General features: G+C 36.6%; 1 protein-coding gene across 1 annotated transcript; it reads left to right on the top strand.

Moving 5' to 3' along the window:
• Positions 1-18,955: 18,955 nt before the first annotated feature.
• Positions 18,956-27,490, top strand: LOC120078257 (AP-2 complex subunit mu). The gene is made up of 13 exons (XM_039032481.1): positions 18,956-19,319; positions 20,098-20,275; positions 20,509-20,599; positions 21,479-21,573; positions 21,883-21,972; positions 22,048-22,096; positions 22,172-22,310; positions 23,782-23,898; positions 24,763-24,853; positions 24,936-25,078; positions 25,661-25,775; positions 26,320-26,364; positions 26,990-27,490. Exons 1-13 carry the CDS (start codon positions 19,237-19,239, stop codon positions 27,068-27,070), a joined length of 1,317 nt encoding a protein of 438 aa, XP_038888409.1. The 5' UTR covers positions 18,956-19,236; the 3' UTR covers positions 27,071-27,490.
• Positions 27,491-27,793: the final 303 nt, after the last annotated feature.

Here is a 27,793-nt window from a genome sequence, read left to right as displayed (position 1 = left end):
AGGAACCCTGCATAGGAAAACACCAACAACACAATTTGTAATCATTTGTAAGAGATTTTCTCTAGAAAAATTTCTTCTAGTCTAGAGAAAGTTCTTCTAAAATTTTCTGTTCCCTATTCCCTCACATCTTTAGAGAGGTTTCCACAATAAGATCCTTGTCAGAGTCATAGCAAGAAGATTTCGTGGAAGAAGAAAAGATCTCCAAGAAGAGAACGCATGTTAAAGGAGAAGATTTTGTTGTAGGTTACGTATCGGTAAATGTATTGGTTGCTTAACCCCTTTATTTTTTTTTCTTTTTTTTTTTTTTGAATTCTTTCCAGAAATCAAAGGAATGTGATTCCTATGGCTTCTGCTGTTGGATAATGGCGTTTTCAACTTCAATCCCTTTTAAAAGTAAGATAGAAGTTTATCTTCTCTGAAACTTCAGATGCAAGAGAGTGCATTAGACAGGTAGGTTTAACGACGACAAAAGGGAAAAGAAGAATCTTCTAAAGTACATGCATTGGTATTCCTAAACATAATGAAAAAGGATACTAAAGGTAGGGAAGGTATCCTAAAGAGTTTTCTATGCTATATTCGAGAACTTGATAGCTTAAGTGAGCCGGATACTGAAGGTAAGGAAGGTATTTGAATAAATGTATCTAAGGTGTTGACGATACATAGAAAACTCCATGTGCCATAGTAGTTCCGAATGAGAGGCCAAAGTATGGGTCTCCTAAGCTATATACCAGCAAAGGGAGGCTGAAGTATGGGTCTCTTAGCTGGTAAAAGACGTTGGGAGCTAGAGCGATGTATGCTCGTTCTTAACTAAGGAATAATGATGTTTAAAGGTTTTATGTTCACGTTTGCTTGGTACACTTTAGTTTCAGTATTATGGTTTCAAGCTTCCAGTTTTGAGCATGAGATTTATATTTTTATTAAGTCACTCACTAGGCTTCTAGCTCACATTTTCAAATGTTTTCTTTCAAGTAGCGGTCAGTTCCCAAAAGACTATTCTGCTGCTGCTCTGCCACTCAAAGAAACAGGTGGAAGGAAGTGTAATTAAAGACCTATGTTAGTTAGTACACATGTATCTGTCTAGTGACTAGTATACTAGGTGGGGCTCACTAAGTTGTAGTATTCATGTATGAACAATGTTGTGAAACCCTGTAATGTAAATGTGTTAAGTTTCAAGTTAATAAGTTGGTATATTGTTGATATGTATGTATTCAGGGTTTGAGTAAAGGTTAACAGGATAGTTAGGCGGTAAGTGCCAGCAAAAGGGTTGGTAACTTCTACAGTCACCATTCTATCCAGATTTAGAGGGTAATCTGGGGTGGGATGTGACAATTTGGTATCAGAGCAAAAGATTTTGGGAAGAGAGAAGAAAAATTTGTATATAAGTCTGAGTCTTGAGTCCTTAGCATGTGTACTACCTAAGTAAGAGGAAGATGTCAAGTAAAAGTGGCAAGCAGAGCAGGCAGACAGACAACGGGAACCCTGACCCTACCTTTAAGAAGTTTTGAGATTCGAGGGAACTCAAATGTTAGTGAACGGAGAGGTAAAGACCCGGTAAATCAGGAAACGACTTGTGATGGGAGTCGAGGATTCCGCAAACAGGAACAGATCCTCAGTTAGAGGACAGAATATTTAACAAGATTGCCAAGAGGTTGGCGAAAAATGTTGAATCCATTCTGGCAGATTCGAAAAGGAAGTACGGTATTGAGAATAATCTAATAAGAATTGATAAAGGACAGAGAGCTACAAGTCAGCATAGTGTAGGAAGGAAGAAGCCAAGACTTATGGTTAGTATGGGTAATAGATCAAGGTTTTGGCATCCTATCGAGCTGGTAGCTAGTTCGGGTCAGAAACCCTTATGCACAAATTGTGGTAAGCATCATCGAGGGACATGTTATTAAGGGAAAAATATATGTTTCCAGTATGGACAGGCAGGACATTTCAAGAAGGAATGCCCCAGCTAGGTCAAGGAGTTCAGATAGAACACGGAATGGCTTTACAGACGATAGATAAGCCTAGTGGCTCAAAAGCCAAGGAAGGGATTCAGGAGAAGAAAAACGAGAAAGGAAGCAAGACGATCTCAATGGCAGGGCAGGTTTTTACGAAGTGTTCTACCAGGAGGCAAAGAAGTTACCTAATGTTGTGAATGATAAAGTAACTTTATGTATCAGTATATTTATGAACTAGTTGCCTATGGTGTTATACCTTTATTGTTATCTGATATGTTACACTGTTTGTAGGAAAGATTGTAGAGAGCATGTCCCTAAGTAGTTATTATTATGCTGTGGAGAGGTTGTAATAGTATAAGAATTTTACAGGCTCTGGAGTATTTGTTGATAAGTATAGTTATGAAGTGATTCCATTAGATTTCCTAGAATTGATGTCACTCTAGAGCATGGATTTTCCGAATAAATGTTACAACCGTATGAATTGTTTTAAGGATGGATAATGTTCGAGAGATTTGGTAGGCAAGAGACAGTATTTTTAGGAAGCAAAGGAATATTCCAGAAAGCCTAATAATAGCAGTGAAGGCTAGAAAGCTGCTAAGTAAAAGATGTGAAGCCTATTTAGCCCATGTGACGGTTTCGTAGGACGAGAAGATGAAACCTGGGGATGTACAAGTTGTACAAGAGTTTCTGGATGTTTTTCTTGAAAAATTATCAGATTTACAATCTGACAAGGAAGTTGAGTTTACTATCGATTTAATTCCAGATACAACACCTATTTTTCAGGTACCATAAAGGATGGAGCTAGAAGAACTTAAAGAGTTGAAAGTTCAGTTACAGGAATTAATAAATAAGGGTTACAATAGATCCAGGGTGTCACCTTGATGACATATTGGTTTATTCAAGCAGTAGGGAAGATCACGGGAATCATTTGAGGATAGTTTTGCAGACACTGCGAAAGAAGCAGTTGTATGCCACGTTCAGCAAATTGATTTCTAGTGAGACTAGGTTGTATTTCTTGGTCATATAGTTCCAGCAGTAAGAGGGAATGACTCTAGATGCTTTAAATATTTTAAGTAAATTGCTAAAGCTTATGAATGTTTAGCAATGTATGTTTACTGAAAGCTATTTATAACAACTGTTCTCAAATAATTACCAAGCAACGCACCTCACATTAATGTTGTATTTATGCTATGTTTTACAATGATCATGAGGATGCGTTAGTAAGAATGTTTAGGCAACTAAGTCATTGAGAAATAAGAATATGCAAGTTGAGTATAAGTGGCTCAGTACTAAAGTACACAGAGAAGGTACTGAAGCTCAATCTTAGAAATTGAATAGCTCGATACTGAAGTACATGGAGAAGGTATCCGAGCAGCTCGATACTGAGGTACACGAAGAAGGTATCTGAGTAGTAGTACCTAAGGTACGATGGTACTTGAACTAGAATTGTACAATTAAGGGAAAAGTTGTGATCGATAGTGTCGAAACACTCCATTCTAGCCATGAATTGATGTTGAGAGATTGAGTAAAGATTCTCTTTCAACTAGGAATGCAATCTATGATTGTAGGAAGAGAGCAAGAGGAGATCCTTCCCAGTTAATTAGTAACGCAGTCAAGAATGATAAGAAGTGAGCAAAACGGCCACTCTTGACTAATAGACTAAGGCACGGTCTAGCAAAATAAGAAAAGTCTTATGTGATGTTTGTTTTGTCAACAAATGAAACCTGAAGGGCAAAGGCCGACAGGATTACTCAATCTACTACTAGTACCTGAGTGGAAGTCGGGAGTCACACAGGTAAACATAGACTTTTCATTAGAAATAGAATGTATAGCAGGTTTGCTCAGAGGTTAGTGGCAAACGTGAAGTCTATTCTAGTGAATTCAAAGAAAAGGATGTAATCTAAAGGAAGTCCTAGTCAGATTAATCCTAAGAGGAGGGAAAAGATGAGCAACAGTGAGCTCGAAATGTACCAGGGGTATGTTGAGTATAAAAGTAAGGAACAAAATGGTTAGCAGAAGACAAAAAGAAAAAGGTCCAGATCTGCTGATGTTCCAGGTAATAGCTCGAAGTTTGAATTGTAACTGAGATAGGAACTAGTACAGCTAAGAAAACCTTATGTATACAGTATGGTAAGTCGTAGTTGGGAAATGTTATAGTATAAAGAAAAGAGGAAGGTGGTAAATTTACAACCAAGGGATGTTGTCAACGACTAAGTTATAAGTAGGTTCGAGCAAATTTCGAGGACGAAATTTCTTTTAGGGGGGAAGAATTTGTAAAACCCGAACCCTAATTACTTCAAGTAAGAGTAAGTAATGTGATGTCTTCTCATGAGCTAAATGAAGTCATGTCTTAGGAAGGGTAGACGATGTAAGCAAGAAGAAATAGGCTCTTGGGTAGCTAAGTGTAAAAGTAGGACAAAACTCGGCTAGGCTAAGGAAGGTCATGCTTGATGATGGAATGCATAATAAGCATATGAATGAGACCATGCCATCTAATGAGGTATGGTGCTGAAGTAATATTGTGAGTGAAGTTAGCAAAAGGAAATTTGCTAAATCCTAGCCTTTCATCACCAATAGTGGGCCAGGTGGCACAAGGAGAGTTCATGCTGGATTTTGGGCGGTAATATAAGCAAGATGGTCAAGTTCATTGGGTCGATTTGGACAAACTATTTAGGCTATTTATGTAATTTCAGTGGCATTCGAAAGCTCTGTGTTTGTATTTTCTGTGGCTAGGCTACTAAAAAGAAAACTCGACGGAATAAGGCTGAAGGGGTAAAATAAAGACAAAGGGTTCGTTTCTCGGGTGAATCTAGGCCATCAGTGAAGAATTGAATCTCCAGGACAAATTACAAAGCGTTTTGAGCTAAAAATTTGAGAAATATTGTTAATTCAGTTATAAACAACCTTGTAGAATGAAACTTTTTAAGATGAGGCCTGGAAATCGAGTTATATAATTTTGAAATTTGAACTGGAAATTGTTGAACAAGCAGGTAGCTACTTGAATTGGGGCCAATGATGAAATTTTGAATATCCAGATTAAAGGACGAGAAATTTTGAGCTGAAATTTTAAGATAATGTTGCTAACTCAATTATAAACATATTTATAGAAGGAAGTTTCTTCAAAAAAGGGCTAAATTTTGAGTTATGAATTTTTGAAGTTGTAACAGAGAAGCTATGCATAAGTAGACAGCTGCTTGGGAAGAACATGTAAACAACTCATATGGAGAAAGAGGATCTCGCTAATTATGTGCTGAGGATCTCGCTAATGAAGGAAATCTCGCTAATTTTACGATGAGGATCTCGCTCTAGAAGGAAATCTTGCTAGAAATTAGGCTGAATCGCTCTGGTAAGGTTAGTATCGCTAGGATGACAGTTTTCCAGGAAAAGCTTGATCTCGCTCATGAGGAGGATCTCGCTAATAAAGCTGTCTTTGTTGATGAAAGTTCCTTTAGTAAATAAACTATTTGAGGTATTTTGCTAAAAATTCTGAGTAATTTAATCGAAAATTATGTCCTTTCAGGCCAAGAAGAGCTAAGAGAGGCGTATAACCTGTTAAGAAACCAACGAACTGTGAGTGACTATGTGATGACTTACTGTTTTAATGATTTAGAAACTATGATTTCTTGAAGATATTTCCCATGCTAAGTGTTTAAATGGATTACCAAGAAACATATTTGTGAAACTGTTTCTCATGTTAAGTAAAGCATGTTTTCCATGGAATTGACATGATTTAGATATGTTATCTTGTCCAAATACTATCAGTATATTTAAGTAACTCCATTTTTATGATGAACCAGTATGATGGATGAACTAGTATGATGATTTGAGCACTAAGCCTTAGTGTTCAACTAAATGTTTATGACGGTTACTGAAGGACAATGAGAAGGTATCCTTTCAACTAAATGTTTATGACTAGTTATATGACGGATACTGAAGGACAATGAGAAGGTATCCTAAGGATACTGAGAAGGTATCCTAGTCAAGTACCTAAGGTATGACGGTACTCAGTTATAACCACGTGCACGTAGGTAATACGACGTCGAGGGATTGAGCAAAAGGGTTCTCCTCGACCAAGGTTGACATTGAGGGTTAGATCTAATAGTTCACTCTCAACTAAGGATAAGGGCAGACATATCATCTCCTAGGCTAGAAGGATAGTTTAGAATTGCTAATGTTTATGAATGTTTATCAACGCATGATGTTACTAATGTATGAGTTTTCCAAGTATGTTTTCCATATCTAACGCATGCTAATAGTTTTTACAAGCTAGTTCAACATGATTTAAGTCAACTTATTTTACAAAGTATAAAGCATGCGTTAGGGTTAAAGTTAAGGTTGAATGAAGCTTGATGTACTATGTTTTAAATACCTAAGATTGTCAAAGTACATGCGTTGGTATTCCTAAACATAATGAAAAGGGATACTAAAGGTAGGGAAGATATCCTAAAGAGTTTTCTATGCTATATTCGAGAACTTAATAGCTTAAGTGAGCCGGATACTGAAGGTAAGGAAGGTATTTGAATAAATGTACCTAAGGTGTTGACAGTACATAGAAAACTCCATGTGCCATAGGTAGCTCCGAATGAGAGGCTGAAGTATGGGTCTCCTAGGCTATATACCAGCAAAGGGAGGCCGAAGTATGGGTCTCTTGGCCGATAAAAGACGTTGGGATCTAGAGCGATGTATGCTCATTCTCAACTAAGGAATAATGATGTTAAATAGTGGTTTAAATGTTTTATGTACATGTTTGCTTAGTATACTTTAGTTTCACTATTATGGTTTCAAGCTTCCAGTTTTGAGCATGAGATTTATATTGTTATTAAGTCATTCACTGGGCTTCTAGCTCACGTTTTCAAATGTTTTCTTTCAGGTAGCGGTCAGTTCCCAAAAGACTATTCTGCTACTGCTCTGCCACTCAAAGAAACAGGTGGAAGGAAGTGTAATTAAAGACTTATGTTAGCTAGTACACATGTGTCTTTCTAGTGACTAGTATACTAGATGGGGCTCACTAAGTTGTAATATTCATGTATGAACAATATTGCGAAACCTGTAATGTAAATGTGTTAAGTTCCGAGTTAATATGTTGGTATATTATTGATATGCATGTATTTAGGGTTTGAGTAAAGGTTAACATGATAGTTTGGCAGTAAGTACCAGCAAAAGGGTTGGTAACTGCTGCAGCCACCATTCTATCCAGGTTTAGAGGGTAATCTGGGGTGGGATGTGACAATAACTATATAATATAGAGAATTAATTTATTTTAATGAGGTTCAAATAAATAAATTATTTAATTTGAATGAGATTCGAACTAAAGAGATAATGAGAGAATTAATAAATATTTGAATAAGATTTCGAATATTTAAATCATTTCAATATGAGATATTTAATGGATAATTATATTTATAATTATAATTTTAACATAAGATATTAACATAAGTTAATTATAATTAAATAGATTATCATAATAGGATTAAGATTAACCTAGTAGAGTCCTATATGAATGTCCTAAGGAACCCTCATAGGAAAACACAACAACACAACCTCTGTAATCATTTTGTAGAGATTTTCTCTAGAAAAATTTCTCTCAGTCTAAGAGAAAGGTTCTCTAAAATTTCTCGTCCCTATTCCCTTCACATCTTTCAAGAGAGGTTTCCACAAATAAGATCCTTGTCAGAGTCATAGCAAAGAAGATTTCGTGGAAGAAGAAAAAGATCTCCAAGAAGAGAACGCATGTTAAAGGAGAAGATTTTGTTGTAGTTACGTATCGGTAAATGTATGGTGCTTAACCCCCTTTATGTTTTTTTTTTTTTTTTTCTTTCCAGAAATCAAAGAACACAATTCCATCGTTTCCATTGTGGGATCTATGCGTTCAACTTCAATCCCTTTAAAAGTAAGATAGGAAGATTTATGCTTCTCTGAAACTTCAGATGCAAGAGAGTGCATTAGACCAGTAGGATAACGACGAACAAAAGGGAAAAAGAAAGACCCCAAGTCTTTGCCTCCTCAATAAAGAACAATACCTCAGTGATATCGTCACATTGTTAATCAATAAAGCATCTCTAAATAATCAAGTTCCACCAAGAGATTCAAATGAAGGATTGTGGTCATTCTCCAAATCAAGACAAAATCGTCATTGCTTCAAGGGTTTTAACCTCACAGCAACTAGGAATGAATTTTGTGCCCGCAAGATGGACACCACCTAGATGATCCCAAAGCACTCACCCAAGACCTCCCACCTTAGATTCAAGATTCTAGGTAGTATCAATGTTCAATTTCCAGAACGCCTCCGCCAGTGGCTGCCATTTGGATGGAGAAGAGGAAATAGACTACCGGATCTCCACCATGTCTTTCTCATATGAGCCTAACTCACCAATTTTCTCCTCCTTCATATGCCAACTAATTGATTCACTAATGGACTCAAGATCAACTGATTGCAACTGAAACAACATCTTATTCCTCCCTTCCAAAATTTGCTAGATGATTATCACAACTTTATTCCAATTTAAGAGGGAGACATGATCAAAGATCCAGTGCCAACAATCTTAATAGCTCCATGAGCCTCTACATGAAAAAGGATTTATATTAGTGAAAAGAAATTGAGGCCAAATCTATTTGGTTACCTGAAATTGTCACATAATATGGGCAGCAGTTTTCACATGATTCTTGCAAAAAACACACTTAAGATCAGTTAAGACATTTCTTAGCAAGATTAATTTTAATTAGAAAAATATCGTCAATAAATTTCCAACAAAATATCTTAACCTTAGGAAGGGCCTTGACCTTCCATAAGGATTGTCAAAGCCTCTTAAAAGCAGCATCAGAGGAGTAGAAGAAGTTCAAATTATTCAACTTCAAACCAAAAGAATAAACGCTTTTAACATTAAAAACTCCATTCTTATTGAGGTTCCATACGATCTCATCCTCATGATGTCATCAAGTTAATTGGATTTGAAAGACTGTATCTACGTCATCTTGAAAGAGACTCAATTGGATTAGATCCGCATTCGAGCAATTCGCATCCGAAATAAGGTACGCCACATTATGACCCTATACCGATTATACCCTTACATACATGGTTATGATATACCCACAGAGAGGCACATTACAGTACTTGTATGCTTCTAGCCAGTGAGGAGGCACTGAAAGTGGTTTTTAACTCCCCTCCCTAGAAAGCCAAGGGTCGCTATCAATAAAAATTAACTATCCATTACCCACTTTCTAATGGAATCATTCTCAAATAGAGATTGACCCGCAGAGGGTTGTGTCCAACATACATACAGAAAATTTCTAGTTTTGAAGTTGACAAGAAAATATTTGGCAAGGAAATAATTGGTAATGATTGAAAGGGAGAAAATTTGTCGTCGCCTGCAACATTTGAGTTAATCAAACATGCATTCGATTTATACTCGCAAAATGACCTACTTAGCCTAACATAACCCAATGATGCTACAAGCAGTCAAATCATTGGATCAAACAAACAAGCATCCTAAGTATTAATTGAAGCCTAAGCCTTAACGAAACTAAATGCAATCAGTCCTACTTAGTTCGCAGCAGCCATATATAACTAATTAACATTTGCATTAAACCTAATGATTCCATTGTGTGATTAAATAACGGGAAAGTCCCTAACTTAATTAATCAATTTGTCATTGAGTCTAGGTTAAGGATGCATTCTTAAGATTCAAGTCAGCCTATAAGTCTTAGTATACATATTCAATCTTTGCTACTTTTGTGATTTTAAGTGTAGACGAACTCTATGGAAATGCGCGCTTACTTGTCTTATAGTTTAGGTGATTTAGCCAAAATCGACTAGCTAAAATATACATTCATGATAGGGACGTCAATCCACACACAAATATATATTAAATAAAACAAGATTAAAAGAAACATAAAACGACATGCAAAGGTTTATTCAACAAAAATCTCAAGAAAATATAAAGGTTCTTGCTCCTTAACTAAACAAAAAACCTTACCTCATTGATCCATATACAAAACAAAGAAAGGAGTTCCAATCCATTGATTACAACCAAAAGGAAAGTAAAATCCTAAGATAAGATGAAGGAAAAATAAAGGAAGAAGAGATGTTTAGAGTCTAACTTTAGCCTCCATCAATCCCACATTATAAACTTTAGAAAAATGAAGATAATATATATAGAAATTGAGGGAGTGAAGCTACACTGAGGGCCAGTGTGACTGGGCTGAGACCCTTTTATCGGACTGTGAGCCTCAAGCGTCGCAGCACTCGTGTGTGTGCTGGTGCTCTGGCTTTTGTCAAAATTCGGAGCGTCGCTATGCTCTCGCCAATGCTGCTCTTGAAGAAACTCTTATACAAGAGTATCCATGAGCATGTTCAAATCTTTCCTATTTCATTGTGACTGAATTACTACACACATTCTAACAAACAGGTATGCAATTTAACGATAATTAACGGCATGCTTTCACAAATAAAATACAAAAGATTGAGTTCACGTACCAGTTGAAGACTGTCTTCACAACGAACTCAATCCAGCGGAAGCAACCCTCTGAGGTTCTTTATCGTCTAGCAAACAATTGACTATCAGTAGCACGATCGTCTACACGAACGGCAGCACATGAACAAGCAGGAGCGGGGGCGACCACTTAGAGCCCTTGGTATTCTCAGAGTGAGAATCCAAAGAGTGTTCTTTGTTGGATTTGGTAGAGGAATGAGGAAAGGGATAATCGTGTAGAATGATAAACAAGTGGAAGAAGGTTATCGTATAGGGGATACTTATCGTTTAGAGAAATCTACACGATCGTGTAGGTTTTACTAAGCGATCGTCTAGTATTTAGTAAGCGATCGTTTAGAAAACTCGGCATGCTAAGCGATTGTTTAGAGAATACGTGTGATCGTTTAGTACGCGAGGCGTGCGATCGTTTAGGCGATAAGGCACTATCGTATAGGCTCTCAGTTAAGCGATCGATACGTTTTCACACCTTGAGCGATTTTTTCGAACTCTTTGCAAAATGAAACCAATTTTCATTTTATTCTTCAGTTACAATAACCGAATAAGATTCTCCCACTAATGCACGATTGAGGAGAATTTTTCGGCCAATTATCACATAATTAACCAATTAATTAATAAATGAATATAATTATATTATATTCTTAACTTATAGTTTGATATCATATATCTACAATAGTAATTTCTCCTCCACTTGATAAATCATATTTATATCTAATCTCCTCCAAAATAATGTATCTCATACATTTAATCAATTATATCATATACAATTAACCAGTTCAATTATATCATATATAATCGAACTTTCTCTTGTCAATTTGAACATTTCAAACTGACCCAAAAACTAATTCTCGACTTTATCCAACTACCTAGGGGACCTTATGGACCTGTGGCTCGAAGCTCTAATGGTTCGTGAATAGCTGACTAAACTCTTTAGCTATGAGATCCACCATCCGTTAACTGCTAGGCATTCCACTAAAGACCAACATTTGAACTCTTCTTACCACAGATATATTTTTATGTCCATCAGATATAACCAATCATGAGTACGATGACCCTTCACAGATGCTCGTAAGTAAGCTAGGCCAATTTACTGTTTTGCCCTTGTAGTTACATCTCACTCCTTAAGTACCAGTGATTCCTCTAATGAACAATACAATATAGTCAACTATGTGTGAACACCTTTCGGGCCAAGAGAAGGTGTGTGGCGCCACACCGTTCAAGCCCTGAAATCAGCCCTTAAGGAAACTATCTATCTACTTGCCCCTGCTTTAGGGAAGGAGTGAATTCCATCTTGTGTAGCTGAGTTCCCAGCTCCCAAATCAGACGAATCAAAAGACGACCCTCAATGGCAGGAGTTCCCAACTCACTCGGGATTGAGGTCATGTTACATATGGTCATCCTAGTAAAGTGAAGTCTCTGGCATGAACGGTGTTATATAACGAGATGTTAACACTTCGTGGTCAGGTCTTATACAAACTCTTTGTGTAGGATGCCTCCGCTCGCATGTCCCTTACATGAATGATCAGGATCAAACCATCTGTGACAAGTCATAACACTTGTGACCATTCCACAAAGCCGGCCACATTCGTAGCATTACCAGGATAAGGTTTCCCTCCTATATCCATATACTACAGACCATTTTGGTTATCACAAGTTTGAGATATTAGAAATTCTTACTATATGTTTCACAAAAGAAGAAATCATTGTGCAACTTATAATAGCAATGATAATTTTTGGACAATTTTTCGAGAAAGTTTAATTGAGGTATGCAAATCTATGAATTACATAGTTATATTAAATGAAGAGTTGAAGTTGCAAGAGCAAACGAGGAAGAATTGACACACGGAGCTATTGAAAATCTGAAAGATTATCCATTGCCAGAAAATGACCAAATTCCAAATAATGGAGATTATTCACAAGTCGAAAAGAAAAATTCCAATAGTAAGGTTATTGAGATGAATGAGTGGGAGGAGAATCAAAATGAAAAAAAATGAGAAGACGAGAAGTCAAAGAAAAGATGAATAGGTAAAAATTTGGACGAAAGAAAATTGAGATAGAACAAAATGCAAGAAATGATATACTTTGTTTAGAGCCAAAGCTCTGATACCAAATAATAAAGAGAAATACCTTTTCTATCTCAGGTATCACCTCTAAGAACCTGGGTAAGTAAACTATGATGTCTCTTGATGATCTGCTATCTTTGGTTGGCTAACATAACCGAACTGAAAACAATGAAAACCATTTTTGTTATATGTTAGGACTTTAAAATTTTGTTGCCAACCAATAAAATAATTATGAACTAAAATTTTAAATTTAATTTTAACAGTGATGGACAATAGCAAAATTTAATTAATTATAATTCTTTTAAATTAATTAATGGACATTAATACTAAAGATGAAAAGTGATTATTTGGTGAAAAATCAAAGTTAAAAAGTATAAATCTTGAAATCTAAGAACCTTGAGTCGAGCAGTTGTATAAGCTAAGCTTGAAGAAGGAAAATAAAAATGTTGCAGTAGGAGATGAAAATCTGGGAGAGCAATTTCTCTTCTCTTTTCTGTATATTTGATTTCGTATATTAAATCTTTTTCCCACACATAATACAGGGTAGTGATGTATAGATATATACACTTAGGTTTTAGAATAAGGACAAAAAAATAACTAACGAATCTTCTATATAGCTGGTAGAGAATAATTATATGGCAGAGGTTATTAGGAAAGTATACACATCAGCATCAGCGAGAGTATACACACTAGCGACACCAGCATAGCATACACACCAGCGATACCAGCGAGAGCATTCAAATCAGCTTCTACATGACTCATTGCCATCTGCTCATGAGGCAATTTGTTCTTCCTTGACATCCCCCCTCAAGCGAGAGGGTAAGTCTTTTAGTCCGAGCTTGCTTCGAAGGGAGAAAAATGTATCAAGGGGTAAAGGTTTAGATAGGAAATCCGCCAATTGTTCTGCAGAGGGTACATATCTAACATGAAGTTGATCTTGAAGGACAAGGTCACGGATGAAGTGCACATCTATTGCAATATGCTTAGTTCGTGCGTGAAAGACAGGGTTGGCAGCTAAGGCACTTGCACCCATGTTGTCACACCAGAGAACAGGTATACCCTTTGGAGAGAAACCAATTTCGGTTAACAGATTTTTCACCCGAATGATCTCGATTGCAGCATAAGTAATAGCTCGATACTCGGACTCAGTACTAAAGTGAGCCACTATCATTTGTTTCTTAGATGACCAAGAAATGAGAGTTGATCCAAGATAGAGGCAATAAGCAGCTGTAGATTTTCGATCATCAATACTTGAGGCCCAATCTGAATCAGAATAGGCTGTTAAATTGAGGTAAGTATCACAATTGATGGTTAGGCCAAAGTGGAGAGTCCCTGCAAGATATCTAATCACACGTTTGACAGCTGACCAATGAATACCAGTAGGAGCTTTGAGAAATTGGCTAAGCTTATTAACAATGAAGGCAATGTCCGGTCTTGTATTAGTGAGGTATTGGATAGCACCAACCGTGCTGCGATATAGAAATAGCTCATGGAGGGGTGTTCCAATGCTCAAAGACAGAGAGGTGCCAGGTACTGTAGAAGTTGGACAAGGTTTCATATGGTTGAGGTTTAGTTTAGACAGAAGCTCAATTATGTATTGAGCTTGATGCAGATGTAGGCCAGAGGATGTATAAGAGATTTGGACACCAAGAAATTGGCTGAGCTGTCCTAGATCTTTGAGAGAGAAATGTGTATGCAGTCGGGCAACAAGATGATCGATGTGAGTTGGATCACTGCCGGTGAGTATCAAATCATCTACATAGACTAGCAGTAGAGTGATGGAGGATGAGGTACGCATATAATATAGAGAAATGTCTAGGGAGCTTACTTTGAAGCCAAGTTGACAAAGAGATGCTTTGAGCTCATCATTCCACACACGAGGAACCTACTTGAGACCATAAAGAGCTCTATTGAGCTTGCAAACGTAATGTGGGTGAGTTTTGCTTTCAAAACCCGAGGGTTGAGACATGTAGACAGTCTTCTTTAGCTTGTCGTTGAGAAAGGCATTATTGAAGTCAATTTGGCAAAGTGGCCAGTGATGAGACACTGCCAAAGTAAGCACAATTCTAACAATAGACATCTTGACAACAGAACTGAATGTATCAAAATAATTAAAGCCAGGGTGTTGATGAAACCCTTTGGCAACAAAATGTGCCTTATACCGTTGAACAAGGCCTTGAGCATCACGTTTAATACGATAGACTCATTTGCAACTAACAACGATTTGATCAGATGAAGAAGGTACCAGTGACCAAGTATTTGTACATTGCAGTGCAACAAGTTCTTCATTCATAGCTTCTTGCCACTGTGGAGCTATAAGAGCCTGAGAGACTGAAGTTGGTTCACTCTGAGTAAGGTCTTCAATACGTTCAGCAACCCAAGCCTTGGGTTTGAAAATACCAGCCTTCCCTCTGGTGATCATTGGATGAGTGCCAATGAGGAGTTGAGTAATAGGTTGTAGGGATTGTTGTGGAGGGGAGGGTAGAGGTGTTGTTAAGGGTGACACTGTAGGGATTGAGAAGTAGTTGAGGGAGACAGTAATGGGCTAGGATGTGGGGAAGGTGAACTTGTGGCTGGTGTAGGAAAAATGTGAGGAGATTGAGGTTGGATAGAGGGATTTGTTTCAGGTGAGGGTTGTGGAGAGGATGGATGGACAGGAGGTGAAGAGAACCATGTGGAGATTGATGGAGCTATATTTGTGGGAGTAGAGATTTGAAGGTTAGCAAAGCCTGTTTGGAATAGAAATTCGTCTTCATTAAATATAACATGGCGAGAGATGATGACCTTCCCATCCTCAGTAAGACATCTGTGACCTTTGTGTATTGGGGAAGGGTCAAGATAGATACATTTGCTGCTGTGAAAGGCAAACTTATGGTGCTGGTATGGACGAAGGTGTGGATAGCACGCACATCCAAAGACTCTTAGAGATAGCAGGTCCAATTTGCTTCTAAGTAACACTTCCATGGGACTGTGACCCTGAAGGATAGGAGAAGGAAGAGAGTTAATAAGATAAACAGTAGTTTGAAAGGCATACCACCATATATGCAGTGGCATCTTAGCCTGTGCTAAGAGAGAAGACCGGTTTCAACAACATGGCAATGTTTACGTTCAGCTTGACCATTTTATGCTGAAGTGTAGGGCAGGAGACCCTTATTTGAATTCCAAGCTGATCACATAAATGTGCCACTGCTTTGTACTCACCCCCACCATCCATTTTCAACATGTGAATGGATTTTTTGAATTGATTAAGAACAAATACTTGAAAGTGTCTAAAGGCAATTGCAGTGTCACTTTTCTGTTTTAACGGGTATAGCCAAGTAAATCGACTACAGTCATCAACAAACAACACATAGTATTTATATCCATCCGCAAAAAGCATTGGGGCTGGCCCCCATAGATCAGTATGCACTAGTTCAAAAGGTGTGCTTGCATGGGAAAAAGAGTCAGAAAAGGGTAAGGCATGAGACTTTCCAAACTGACAAGCTTCACAAAATGACTTCTCATTATCAGTAATTTGTAAGTTACATCCACTAATTACTTTTGACAAAACTTTAGGGGATGGATGGCCAAGTTACTTGTGGAGAAGCATTGTGGTTATTGTCCTGCTGGTTTGAAAAGCAAACTGACGTAAGAACTCTTTGGATGAAGCAGTCAATCGAGCATCTGACAATCTTGAAGTAAGTGGTGCATTATTTATAGACTGGTTGACATCCTTCAGCGAGTATAACCCATCTTTAAGTCGGCCTTTCAGGATTGGTACTCCCGACTCCTTGTCCTTGACACACAAAAGTCAGCATGAAATTCAACCATTATATTGTTGTCTTTGGCAAGTTTGGATACACTTACCAGGTTCTTAGCTATGGTAGGCACATAAAGAATATTTAATAATGACAGAACACCAGAACTAGTAGGTATATTTGTATGTCCATAGCGAGATATAGGAAGGGATTTACCATTTCCAACCACTACTTTGTCATTACCTGTGTAGGCAGATGAGGATTGGAGGAAGCTTGGATTGCTAGTGATGTATGAGGACGCCCCACTGTCTACATACCAGTTGGGGTCAGTTGCTGACTCAGGTGAAGCTACAGCTGAATGAGTAAGAAGAACAGAGGTGCCCTGTTCTTAACTTCGATTTGTTGGGAGTTGAGTAGATTTAATATGAGTGTGAGTTTGTCTGGGGTTGTTGAACTCCTTGTCGTATCTGAAGCAGCAAACATCAGCTGTATGCCCAAGTTTTCCACAAGTTTGGCAGGTTGGTCTAGTTGTGGATGCATTATTCCAACGACCACGACCCCTGTTACGACCTCCTCCACCCCTAAAATTTGGTGGTTGTGTATATCCAGAAGAGTTTCGAGGGGTGTGTGCTGAAGGATTGGACTGATTATTCACAATGTTGGCTGAGGGTAGGCTGGGTGAGAGTGAGACATTAGCTATTCCGGTAGTTCCTGTCTTAACAGTAAGTTGATACTCAAACCTTTTCTCATATGACAGCAGGTCAGATTGCAGATCAGACCAACGTGTTGTTCCTTTGCTTTGGATTGCTACTATAACTGGGTTATACTATTCATCAAGACTAGCTAGCACTTGTAAAGTCAGATCAGAGGAGGAGACGAGGGAACCTGCAAGCGCAAGACCATCAGCAAAACATTTCATCATAGCAAGGTACTCACTCATTTTCAATGCGCCTTTGCGAGTTTGCTGAAACATTCTTTTGAGGTAATCTATTTCAGCTCTGGATTGGACTCCAACCAACTCTTGGGTTGCTTCCCAGAGTTCTTTGGAAGTTTGAAAACCCATCACTTGTGTTGCTATCTTCTAGTTCATTGAGTTATAGAGCCAGCCCAAAAGAAGCTGATCCACTGCTATCCAGGCATCATAAGCTGGATTTGATTGCATTTCGACATCAGGGACTGAGACAGTGATTGGGTCTGCACTGGAGCTTTCACCGGATCGACCACTGGTTGGAACTTGAATAAAACGATATGGGCAAGGAGTTTCCCCAGTTAGATAACCTTCCAATCTGTAGCTTCTTAGAATTGGCCAAGCAAGATTCTGCCAAAGCAAGAAGTTCGACCTATCCATTTTGATGGATGTCACTTGGTTGAGAAGTTGATTTAGGGGAGGATCTGTGATGGTTCCACTACTGGCAACTCCAAAAAAAAAAATAGGTGAGAAAAAATTTGTAGAAGGTTGATTTGCCATTGCTTACTTGGGGCTCTGATACCAAGTCGAGCAGCTGTATAAGCTAAGCTTGAAGAAGAAAAATAAAAATGTTGCAGCAGGAGATGAAGATCTGGGGGAGCAATTTCTCTTCCCTTTTCTGTATATTTGATTTCGTATATTAAATATTTTCCCCACACATAATACAGGGTAGTGATGTATAGATATATATACTTAGGTTTTAGAATAAGGACAAAAAAATAACTAACGAACCTTCTATACAGCTGGTAGAGAATAATTATATGGCAGAGGCTGTTAGGAGAGTATACACATCAGCATCAACGAGAGTATACACACTAGTGACACCAGTGATAACATACACACCAGCGACACCAGCGAGAGTATACACACCAGCGACACCATTCAAATCAGCTTTTACATGGCTTCTTGTCATCTGCTGACGAGGCAATTTGTTCTTCCTTGACACCTTGAAACAAAACTCAAATCTCAAGGGTAAAATTGCAACATTTCGAAACACAGAACTCAATTGAAACCAAACTCAAAATTAATGAGTAAATTTGTAATATTTTGAAACATAGTAACCAAATGGAAATAAGACCCAAAACCTAGCGACCAAAAAGGTAATTTTTTCTAAAATATAATTATATTATGATATTAAGTTTACGTCAACATCTCGAAGTTTCAACATTTTGATGGGTTTGATGTAGACATGAAGAGTGAATCGACATTTCCATTATATCATAGAAAAATCCACGAAACATAAAAAAATGAACAAACATATCACTAATGTAATTCGTAAATATAATAATAAATAATAAACACGTTAATTTATTTAAAAACTACAAAATGTTATTTATGGATTTAAATATTTTTTCATATTATCTTGTTATTATAACTTTTTTAAAAATGTTCATACATTTACATTAGTGTAAAATTAAGACTTTGATATCCTCATCGACATCTTAATTTTTTCCTTATATGTCACGAATTTTTTAGAATAAACTTTGGGTACCCGTACATTATAGTATTTATAACTTGTATGTAATGTAACTCGTCCTCCGATGTGGCGGAAAGTCAGTAGAACTATAGTGAATAATTATAAAATTAACAAACCTTATATCAACGAATCAGAATGGCGCAGCGGAATCGTGGTGGGTCTATAACCTCCAGGTTCCAGGGTCGAAACCTGACTCTGATAGCCAAAAAAGAGTGGCTTCGTTTCCCTTTTTTTATTTTCATTTTTTAATTTTTTTGAAAAATGAAAAAAGAAAAAGAAAAACCATTTTTCTGCTTTTTGTTATCGCATCTTGTTCGGACTTCGGTTGGGTCAACAATTCTGAGTTCATAGTTGCAGGGAAGAATCACAGAAATCCCTTCTTCTTCTTCTTCACCAAAAGATTTCCCATCTCAACTCCAGATTCCAATTCTCCATTTCTCCAGATCTCATCCCTACTACTTCTTTGTCTCCGTCTGACTCTCATAGTTTTTTTCACTTTTTCCTCAACCTCGTTCTCTTCTGTGTCTTATTACTTTGGGACACGATCCGCTGGATCAGACATGCCGGTGGCTGCATCGGCCATTTACTTCCTCAATCTCCGAGGGGATGTTCTCATTAATCGTCTCTACCGCGACGATGTCGGGTAATTTTATCTCGTTTTCTTCTTTTTCTTGTTCTTCTGAGTTTCAATTAGTATTGAAAAGGTTCGCGGCGTGCCTTTGTGCTTATAAGATCACTTTGGAGGATATATTATTAGGTTGGGGGAAGTCTGGATACGATTTTGTTTATTGGGTAGAGTTTACAATTTGGAAAGTGTTGTTTAAATTGAGGTTCTTTGTAATTGAGTCTGAGATGATTATCGGAATCGAATTGTGGACTATGGGGTTTCCATGGTAATGTTATATATTTGGTGCTCAATCAGTGGTTTAAAAGGTGTACTTAGTTGCAATGGGGTTACGAGCACTCGCCTCACTCTTGAAGAAGAGGAAGAGCAAGAAGATGACAAGAGAGGAATAGAAGAAGCAGATGAATAAGGAGGGATGAGAAGAAAATGAGAAGGTGAGTAGGAAGGAAAAAGAGTGAAAAACAAGAAAAAGAAAATGGTAAATTACCTTATGACGCAATGTAGAAAACCCTACCCTTGTTTATTATGTCATTTTTTTGGTAGGGTTACCGTAGAGAAGCCCCTATGCAAAAATGGTGGTAAGCCGAAATGACTTTTTTAAGCTTCTAAAAGTGTGGTGTGTAGTATTAGTTTCAAGGTGTTTGGTTATTCTATTGTCTCTGATATCTACAGGCGTAATATTATTGCATTGATGGAATATTGCTTATTTCAGCTTAGGGATGGAAGTTTTATGCATATTTATGTTTTCTCGTTAATTTATGCTGTTTAACTTTCTAAATCTAATAAATTCCCTCAGGGGAAATATGGTGGATGCCTTCCGAACACATATAATGCAGACAAAAGAACTTGGCACGTGTCCTGTGCGGCAGATTGGTGGTTGCTCTTTCTTTTACATGAGAATTAGCAATGTATACATTGTGATTGTTGTAAGCAGTAATGCAAATGTAGCTTGTGCATTCAAGTTTGTGGTTGAGGTATTTAGCATCTTCCTTGTGGTTGTATACTTTGGTGGAATATTTTTTCCCTTCATGAGTTAAGTTTTGATGCTTGATTAATCAACTATTTTCGAATTTATATTTAGCTGCCTTATTTAGGATATTAAACACCGTTTTTTATGTAGTCAAATTTCTGTGGAATTGAGTTTAGCCAAATAATAAAGGAAACATATCTTATTTTTATGGGACTTATGAGTGAGTTTTTCTTACAGGCTGTTGCACTGTTCAAATCTTATTTTGGTGGCGCTTTTGATGAAGATGCAATTCGAAACAATTTTGTTCTTATTTACGAGCTCTTGGATGGTATGTGATGCCTTCTTGGCAGTTTCCATTCTTGTTTTCTTACTTTCTATGTTTGGTCTTTTTGTTATGAGAGCAAGTATGGGAGAGAGAAACATAGTTAATACTTAATAGTTTGATCAGCTTCAAGCAGAAAAAAATTGTAACAGTTATATTGCTGAATAAAGTTTATTTTGTAAAAACTGTGCCATAGGACTATAATTTTCTTGTTAAAAAATTAAATGAAAAAGAAGGGGAAAAAACATTCTACTAGCACAAGTAGAAATGGGCCACCTGCTGTGGACTGCTCTTTGTGCTATTGCTTGGGGTCTTCAAGGGAGAAAAACAATAGAATTTTTAGAGGGGCTGAGAGATCTTCGGGTGAGGTGTGGTCCCTTATGAGATATCATGCAATATGTGGTATGGGCTATATTCTGTGACTGAGTTGTTCAATTACTAGAGTGTTGAGTTGTTCAATTACTAGAGTGTTGAGTTGTTCAATTACTAGATTGTCTATAGACAATTGTAATACCTTTTATTTTCTATTGTGGTCGAAGGGTTAGCATGACAATTTACTATACTAATTATACGCTCATACATCTTGTGGAACCAATTCTTTGTATGCCCCTCTGTTATTTTTTTGTGAAAGCTTGTTTTGTTTTTTTAAAGGGAAAAAAGAAACATTCCTAGTTTTCTATTAGAGCTTTTGGTTGTGTTAAATTGAGTAGATCTGTGATCTGTTTTATCTTACATATGTGTGTGTATTTGTTACTGGAAGTTTATGTATATGCTTACAATTGGACATGCATGGCATACCTGTTGCTTTATTATTACTGATTTTGAAAACTAGAGGCATTTATGTCATGGAAATGAGTGGAAGGCTGATATCTGCCTTAATTGCAGAAATAATGGATTTTGGCTACCCACAAAACCTCTCTCCCGAAATTCTAAAACTGTATATCACTCAAGAAGGAGTTCGCTCTCCATTCTCATCCAAGGTTAGATAATATGTATATTTTCCAACAACCTGGCGGGATAAGCCAGATTTTGAGCATGTTAAGGAGGCTTAACTGTAACATTGCTGTACCGTACAATTTTTTTCTACATCTCTCTAACACCCTTCATAGTTTGCTTGCTATTTATATTAAGAGGATTTGTCATCTTCTTTTCCTTCGTGAATTTTCTCTAAATCAATAAAAGTTTCTCTTGTGGCAAAAGTAAAAATATAGTTTTAAAGAGGAATAAATGTCTGTTTATAAATGATATTTACTGACGTCCTTTTTTTTTTGCACCCTATGCTAAAAAAGCCTTCGGATAAACCTGTCCCAAATGCAACTTTACAAGTTACTGGTGCTGTTGGTTGGCGAAGGGAAGGCCTTGTATATAAAAAGAATGAGGTGAATGGCGAGTCTTTCTCTTTTGTTTGCATGAATAAAGAACCTAACTAAATTCTGAACATTTTCTGTATGCAGGTCTTTTTAGATATTGTTGAAAGTGTAAACCTTCTTATGTCTTCAAAAGGTAGTGAATGGCTTTCAAAGTTCCTTTTGTGTCACATACCCATTGTGGAAACTTAAAAACTATTGGTGATCATAGGTAGTGTTCTGCGTTGCGATGTAACTGGGAAGATTCTTATGAAGTGCTTTCTTTCTGGAATGCCTGATTTAAAGTTGGGTTTAAATGATAAGATTGGCCTTGAGAAAGAGTCACAGTTGAAGTCCCGTCCAACTAAGAGGTAGTTTCTCATGGGTGACTTCAATGATACTCTACAGCCATATTATATTTTATTGATTTATCTTGGCCATCCAAGGCTACCCTTTTTTACACCAAACTCAATTATTTATTTAGCATCCTTAACTCTTCTCTTTTTCAACTGGATTTCTTTTCATACATGATTAGTTTTATCATGTATTTGTATTGTGTAGCTATACGGAGTGCATCTTTTATAGCTTCTTCAGTTTCTTTTGACATAATTGTATGGTCTATTATGTTTTTATTGTAGTGTTGTACCAAAAAATTCTATTCTGATCTGCTTGGTAAGTTCTCTTAAGAAGTTTTGAAAAGATTGCTTGGGTTGGCATTACCATTCCTTTTTTTTTTTTTTTTTGGATAAGAAACAATTCCATTGCCATTGCTTTTTGATGCTGATATTTGATTAATGTCAATTTTCGATGCTGATATTTGATTAATGTCAATTTCATGTGCCTTACTGTCAGTTGTAAAATGAAGAAGTTAACAACATGGACTTAAGATGCTAGATTGAAATTCTAGGTGCTAGACCTATTAGTATTAGAAATCTCTTAAAGTTCCAACCTTGAAAGTTCAAGTACCAAACTTATTGTTCTTTAAATAAGATCTCGTCAATATAATATTCTAATTCAGAATCACGATAATGCCCTGTACATTACATGGATGCAGGGTTCTTTTCTGAACTAGGATGAATACTAGTTTTCCATATGTTCGTGTTGTTTTTTATGTACTTTTAACGAGAAACAAATGGTTTTGCTCTATCTTTATGTTTTATTTCTTATTTCTTCTTTTTCCTTCTAGATTTAATGTTAAGCATTTTCACGTGTCTTTGTGTATTAGTGGATCAGTTTTTGTGCTTTTTATTTAACTTCATGTGTGTCATGAAGTTTTTCTCCACTCTTATTCTGCAATTAAAATCAGTTGTTGAAAACTTTCATGTTAAACAAGTTGTCTTGTGCTATTTGCCCGAATTTATATAAGGAGCAAAAAAACAGTTATAAGCAGTTTGAGTAGTTTCACTATTTTCATCTTTTGAATTGTGGCTGTGAAGAGTAATTTGGCTTAGGCCTTTCTTACATACATGTTTACTTTAGCTCAGAAGCAGTGTGGAATTTCGTAGGATTCAAGAAGAGATTTCGGTTTCTCATAAGTAGTGTTTTTTTATTTTGTATTGGATGTAATGAGGGTGCTAAGGATGTGTCAACTTAATTGAGATATCTGGGTGCATCTCCACATCCTAAGATTCTATATTTTAAGTCTCCTTGTATTTTGAGCATTAGTCTCATTCCATTATATCAATGAAATGTTTATTTCTTTAGAAGAGATTTTGGTTTCACATTTTTCTTTATTTTGTGATATTTCATTGGTCCAGTTACTGTAGTATAGAGTTAACGATCCCCCGTTGTAGTTTTGATTTAATAAGATATGCATTTTTTGTTTTATGATTTATTTTGCAGTGGCAAAACAATTGAGCTTGATGATGTTACTTTTCATCAATGTGTAAATTTGACGAGGTTTAACTCAGAGAAGACAGTCAGCTTTGTGCCCCCAGATGGGGAATTTGAATTGATGAAGTAAGCTTGAATCTTTAATCTGTCTCATGTGTTGATTAAAGTTGAGATTCCATTTATTTTAGTTATTACCATTATAGAATATACCATTTTCATTTCGATGAAATATGGAGGTTTTCGTTAGGTATCTTCTTCTCCTGCTAACAGAATAAACCAACAAGTTCCTGAAAACAGGGGAATAGGAACCCCCCTGTGATATTTCTATTGCCAAATGAAGAACAGAGATCCACAACAATGACAAAAGTTCAAAAGAACAAGAACAATAAAAAATAGAAATAAGAAAATGATGAACGATTTGGCGCATGGAAGAGAGCTGGAAATCCCCTCCTAAGCCTCAGCTTTCCAAAACTTCCAGAACTTATTCTCTTTCATAAAACCCACAGCTGGTCCCCACACTAGATAACAGAATTGACGTCCCTTTACCCATCTGTCGCTTGTGCATTCCCCAATTTGTCCCTTCCTCCATAAGTATGGATAATTTGGGGTCTCACAGTTCACCTCAGTAATGTTTGTTGCGGTCCCTATCAGCATGTCATGGACACAGTTTTGTACTTATGAAGCAAGTATGAGTGCTTTTGCACTTATTTAAAGTTGATTCGATTTTTTATCCGTATTTGAGTGAGTCATTAGTTGTACCTGCGTGGAACATTTAGTGTGCAACTCGTGCAAAAATTATTCATGTGATTGATCTGTCATAGAGGGAAGGACAAAAAACTCCACCCTATTGAGGTAGAGAGAGGGAAATGGATAATATTCTGTTTGGAGGCAAACTGAAAGTTTATTCCATTTTCATGGTTATTCTCTCATATGTGCAAGGTATTTCTTCTCCTATATCTGATATAATGTCTTGATCCTCTTTTGATGCAGATATCGTATTACTGAGGGTGTTAATCTTCCATTCCGTGTACTCCCGACAATTAAGGAGCTTGGTAGGACACATATGGAAGTTAATGTTAAGGTTTGTGGTTCTCTTACTTTTGATGATCTTGATGTACCAAGTTCTACAATTCTTTTTAAGTCCAATATCTACTGGCCTTCAGGTGAAGAGTGTCTTTGGTGCAAAAATGTTTGCTCTTGGCGTGGTCATTAAAATTCCTGTTCCAAAACAGACAGCTAAAACTAGTTTTCAAGTGACATCAGGTCGAGCCAAGTACAATGCCTCAATCGATTGCATTGTGTGGAAGTGAGTGTTTTCTGTAGTTTTAAATATGCTCATTGAGTTTCTGGTTTTTTCTTTGGACAAATACGTGGTAATGATCATTTTGTATCATAGATATTTGTGCAGTTACATCTTTGTGATATCATATCCTCTATAGTTTTTTTTCCCATTTATTACAAATGTCTTCATGTTTTCAGTCTTAGTTTGTTATGGTGTAATCTCGATTCTCACATAGATTTCTGTAATCCTTTTTGGTTTTACTTATCACATGCTCATGTGGTTGCTTTCTTGTTTCTTTTCTTTTTTCATTATACATGTCCTACATGCATGCATTCTCTTATATTTGTGCAATGAGTTTAGGTGTATGTGATTTCATTTCATAATTCATATTATCCACAAGCTTCTCGATTCTCGATCGATCTTAATTGATGCCTTTAGAATTCCACCTCAAAATAAATAAAAAGTCTTTGTACACTATGATTTCCTTAACAGGGCTTCTCACGTTCTCACATGAACTTAATTTTCTGCTGAATGAGTATATTATGTTCAGTCTCATGTTTATGAATATGTAGTTGTGGCTTAGATTTTTATTTTTGTCAATTTTAGGATCAGAAAATTTCCTGGACAAACAGAACCAACCATGAGTGCAGAAGTCGAGCTGATTTCTACAATGACCGAAAGGAAGCCTTGGACACGGCCACCAATTCAGATGGAGTTTCAGGTTCTCAAAGATTTAATCATAGCATACTATTTTAGTGACGATGCATTGATGGATTTTCTTTAACATTAGCTTAGGCACGGGCTTTATTCTCCTGCTCTGTTGGGGGTTGCTTCAATGGTTTTCATAGTGCTCTCTCCATCGTGGTTTTTGTTCTGCAATAGTTTTTAGAACTGTTTAAAAGAACATTTGCATGTTCTTGTTAAATGGTTAGCCTGAGACTGAAAACTGTTTTAAGTGTTCATTGGCCAAACAGGTTTCTATATTGTTCCCAAATAAGAAACAATTTTTTGTTCCATAAATAAAATATCAACTGTAGTTATTTTTAAAATTTTGGACACCAAAAATAAAAAGAAGATTCTAAAACGTTTTCTCCTAAACAGCTTCATTAAGAAAAAGAAAGAGAGATTTTAAAATGTCGTCACAAGGACTGGTTTACCATCTTCAAACTGGGTATAGATGTTCATATGAATTAGGGCGTTAATTTCTTTCTTCTCTGGCTTATAATTATGTTGCGGGTAAAATATTTATACTTTTGGGTTTACAGGTTCCCATGTTCACGGCATCTGGTTTACGAGTCCGTTTCCTTAAGGTATTTATTGTTTTTTTCCAACTACTTGGTAGCAGAGAAGTCCATCCATGCATATGATGTTATGACATATATATATATATATATAAATATTCTGTGATGAAACCATTCAGTTTATGGCACGACAATAGTTGGAAGAAAAAGGAAAAATTGTCTCTTGTGAATGATGCTAGATGACTAATTTCTGATCTGATAGAATTTGCATTAATCTAAACAGTTGTATGGACTTCATTTTATTTTTTCATTAAAGTAAGAGTTAAGGAGGGAGGGTTCAAACATTAGACCGGCTTTCATGTGCAAATCTGAATATCTCTAGAAGGCATGCTAGATGTAATTTCTTACCATGCGTTTCTTTGAAATTTGAAATAACTAGCATCTTTTTTAAGCGGTATTAGTAAATTAGTTATGCGAGTGGGTTTAAGGATTTGTTTGGAACGAACTTTCTAAGTGCATAATTTTGTAAACACTTAAAACCTCATTCCAAAGAAGGTTCAAAGATCAGTCTAAGATATGTTTGACTCGAAGTTTTGTCATTAGAAAATTCTCAAGTGCTGTAGTTTTAGTAATGTGAGTGCCAACTCTTTCCTGCTGGTCCAAAATGAACCCTTTTTGTCACTTTGTTCTTCAGGTGTGGGAGAAGAGTGGTTACAATACAGTTGAATGGGTTCGTTACATTACTAAAGCTGGATCATACGAGATCCGGTGTTAGAATTATAAAGATCTAGTGCAAAAGTGTAGAGAAAGGAAAAAATTGATCGGACAGAGAGAATGTGCACAGCTTTCTCGTCGACACCGTGATTATATTGAGGGTATATAAGAGAAGCTTCATGGAGAGATGGGTGGTTTTTGATGGATCATTTGAGCATTATAGTTGCTTTTGTTTTATTGTCCTTCACCTTTGAGCCTAGCTTCTGATGTTTATACTGTTAGCATATGTAAACCAAGCCTCTATATTCTTTCCTCCCTCTTTTCTGCTTATTTTTTCGGCATAGAAAAACGAAGTTATTTCGTCTGGCTGCCTGCTGCTTTCTGTTGTAATCAAGGCTTTGTAGTGAAATTTTTTTGTTCTTGGATGAATTTCTTTGATGTTGGCTTGTGATCAATGTTGTGAAATTTGCCTTTCTCTAAAGGGTCAATCTTGATTGATATATTTTGTGTTATTGAAGTTCTTAAACAATTAAGAAGTGCAAGAAATTATTTAAGGGGCTCAAACAATCTAGTATTATTGGATGTATTCCAAACATGTACTGAATCTGAATGGTTATTAAGATACATAAATGTTGAACCTATATGGAGCTGTTATTAGATGGTGTCATATATTGTAATGGCATATTGGAATAATTTTGGTTACTCCTTTTTAGTTCAACAATTAATTGTTGCGTGGAGAATCTAATCAACTTTTAAGAAAATTGGTGTCTTATCTACCCAAATT

This window comes from Benincasa hispida, chromosome 5 (genome assembly GCF_009727055.1).
Source record: "Benincasa hispida cultivar B227 chromosome 5, ASM972705v1, whole genome shotgun sequence".
In the NCBI taxonomy this organism is placed as follows: domain Eukaryota; kingdom Viridiplantae; phylum Streptophyta; class Magnoliopsida; order Cucurbitales; family Cucurbitaceae; genus Benincasa; species Benincasa hispida.
Note: the sequence above shows the minus strand (reverse complement) of the source record. Positions and strands in the feature narration are given on the sequence as shown.

What these genes read in the sequence shown, in the direction of transcription:
- LOC120078257 (XM_039032481.1), top strand. Translation starts at nt 19,237, where the DNA reads ATGCCGGTGGCTGCATCGGCCATTTACTTCCTCAATCTCCGAGGGGAT. An exon ending in CATTCAAGTTTGTGGTTGAG is followed by an intron (nt 20,276 to 20,508) that starts GTATTTAGCATC and finishes TTTTTCTTACAG; the next exon opens with GCTGTTGCACTGTTCAAATC. An exon ending in AAGTCCCGTCCAACTAAGAG is followed by an intron (nt 22,311 to 23,781) that starts GTAGTTTCTCAT and finishes TTTATTTTGCAG; the next exon opens with TGGCAAAACAATTGAGCTTG.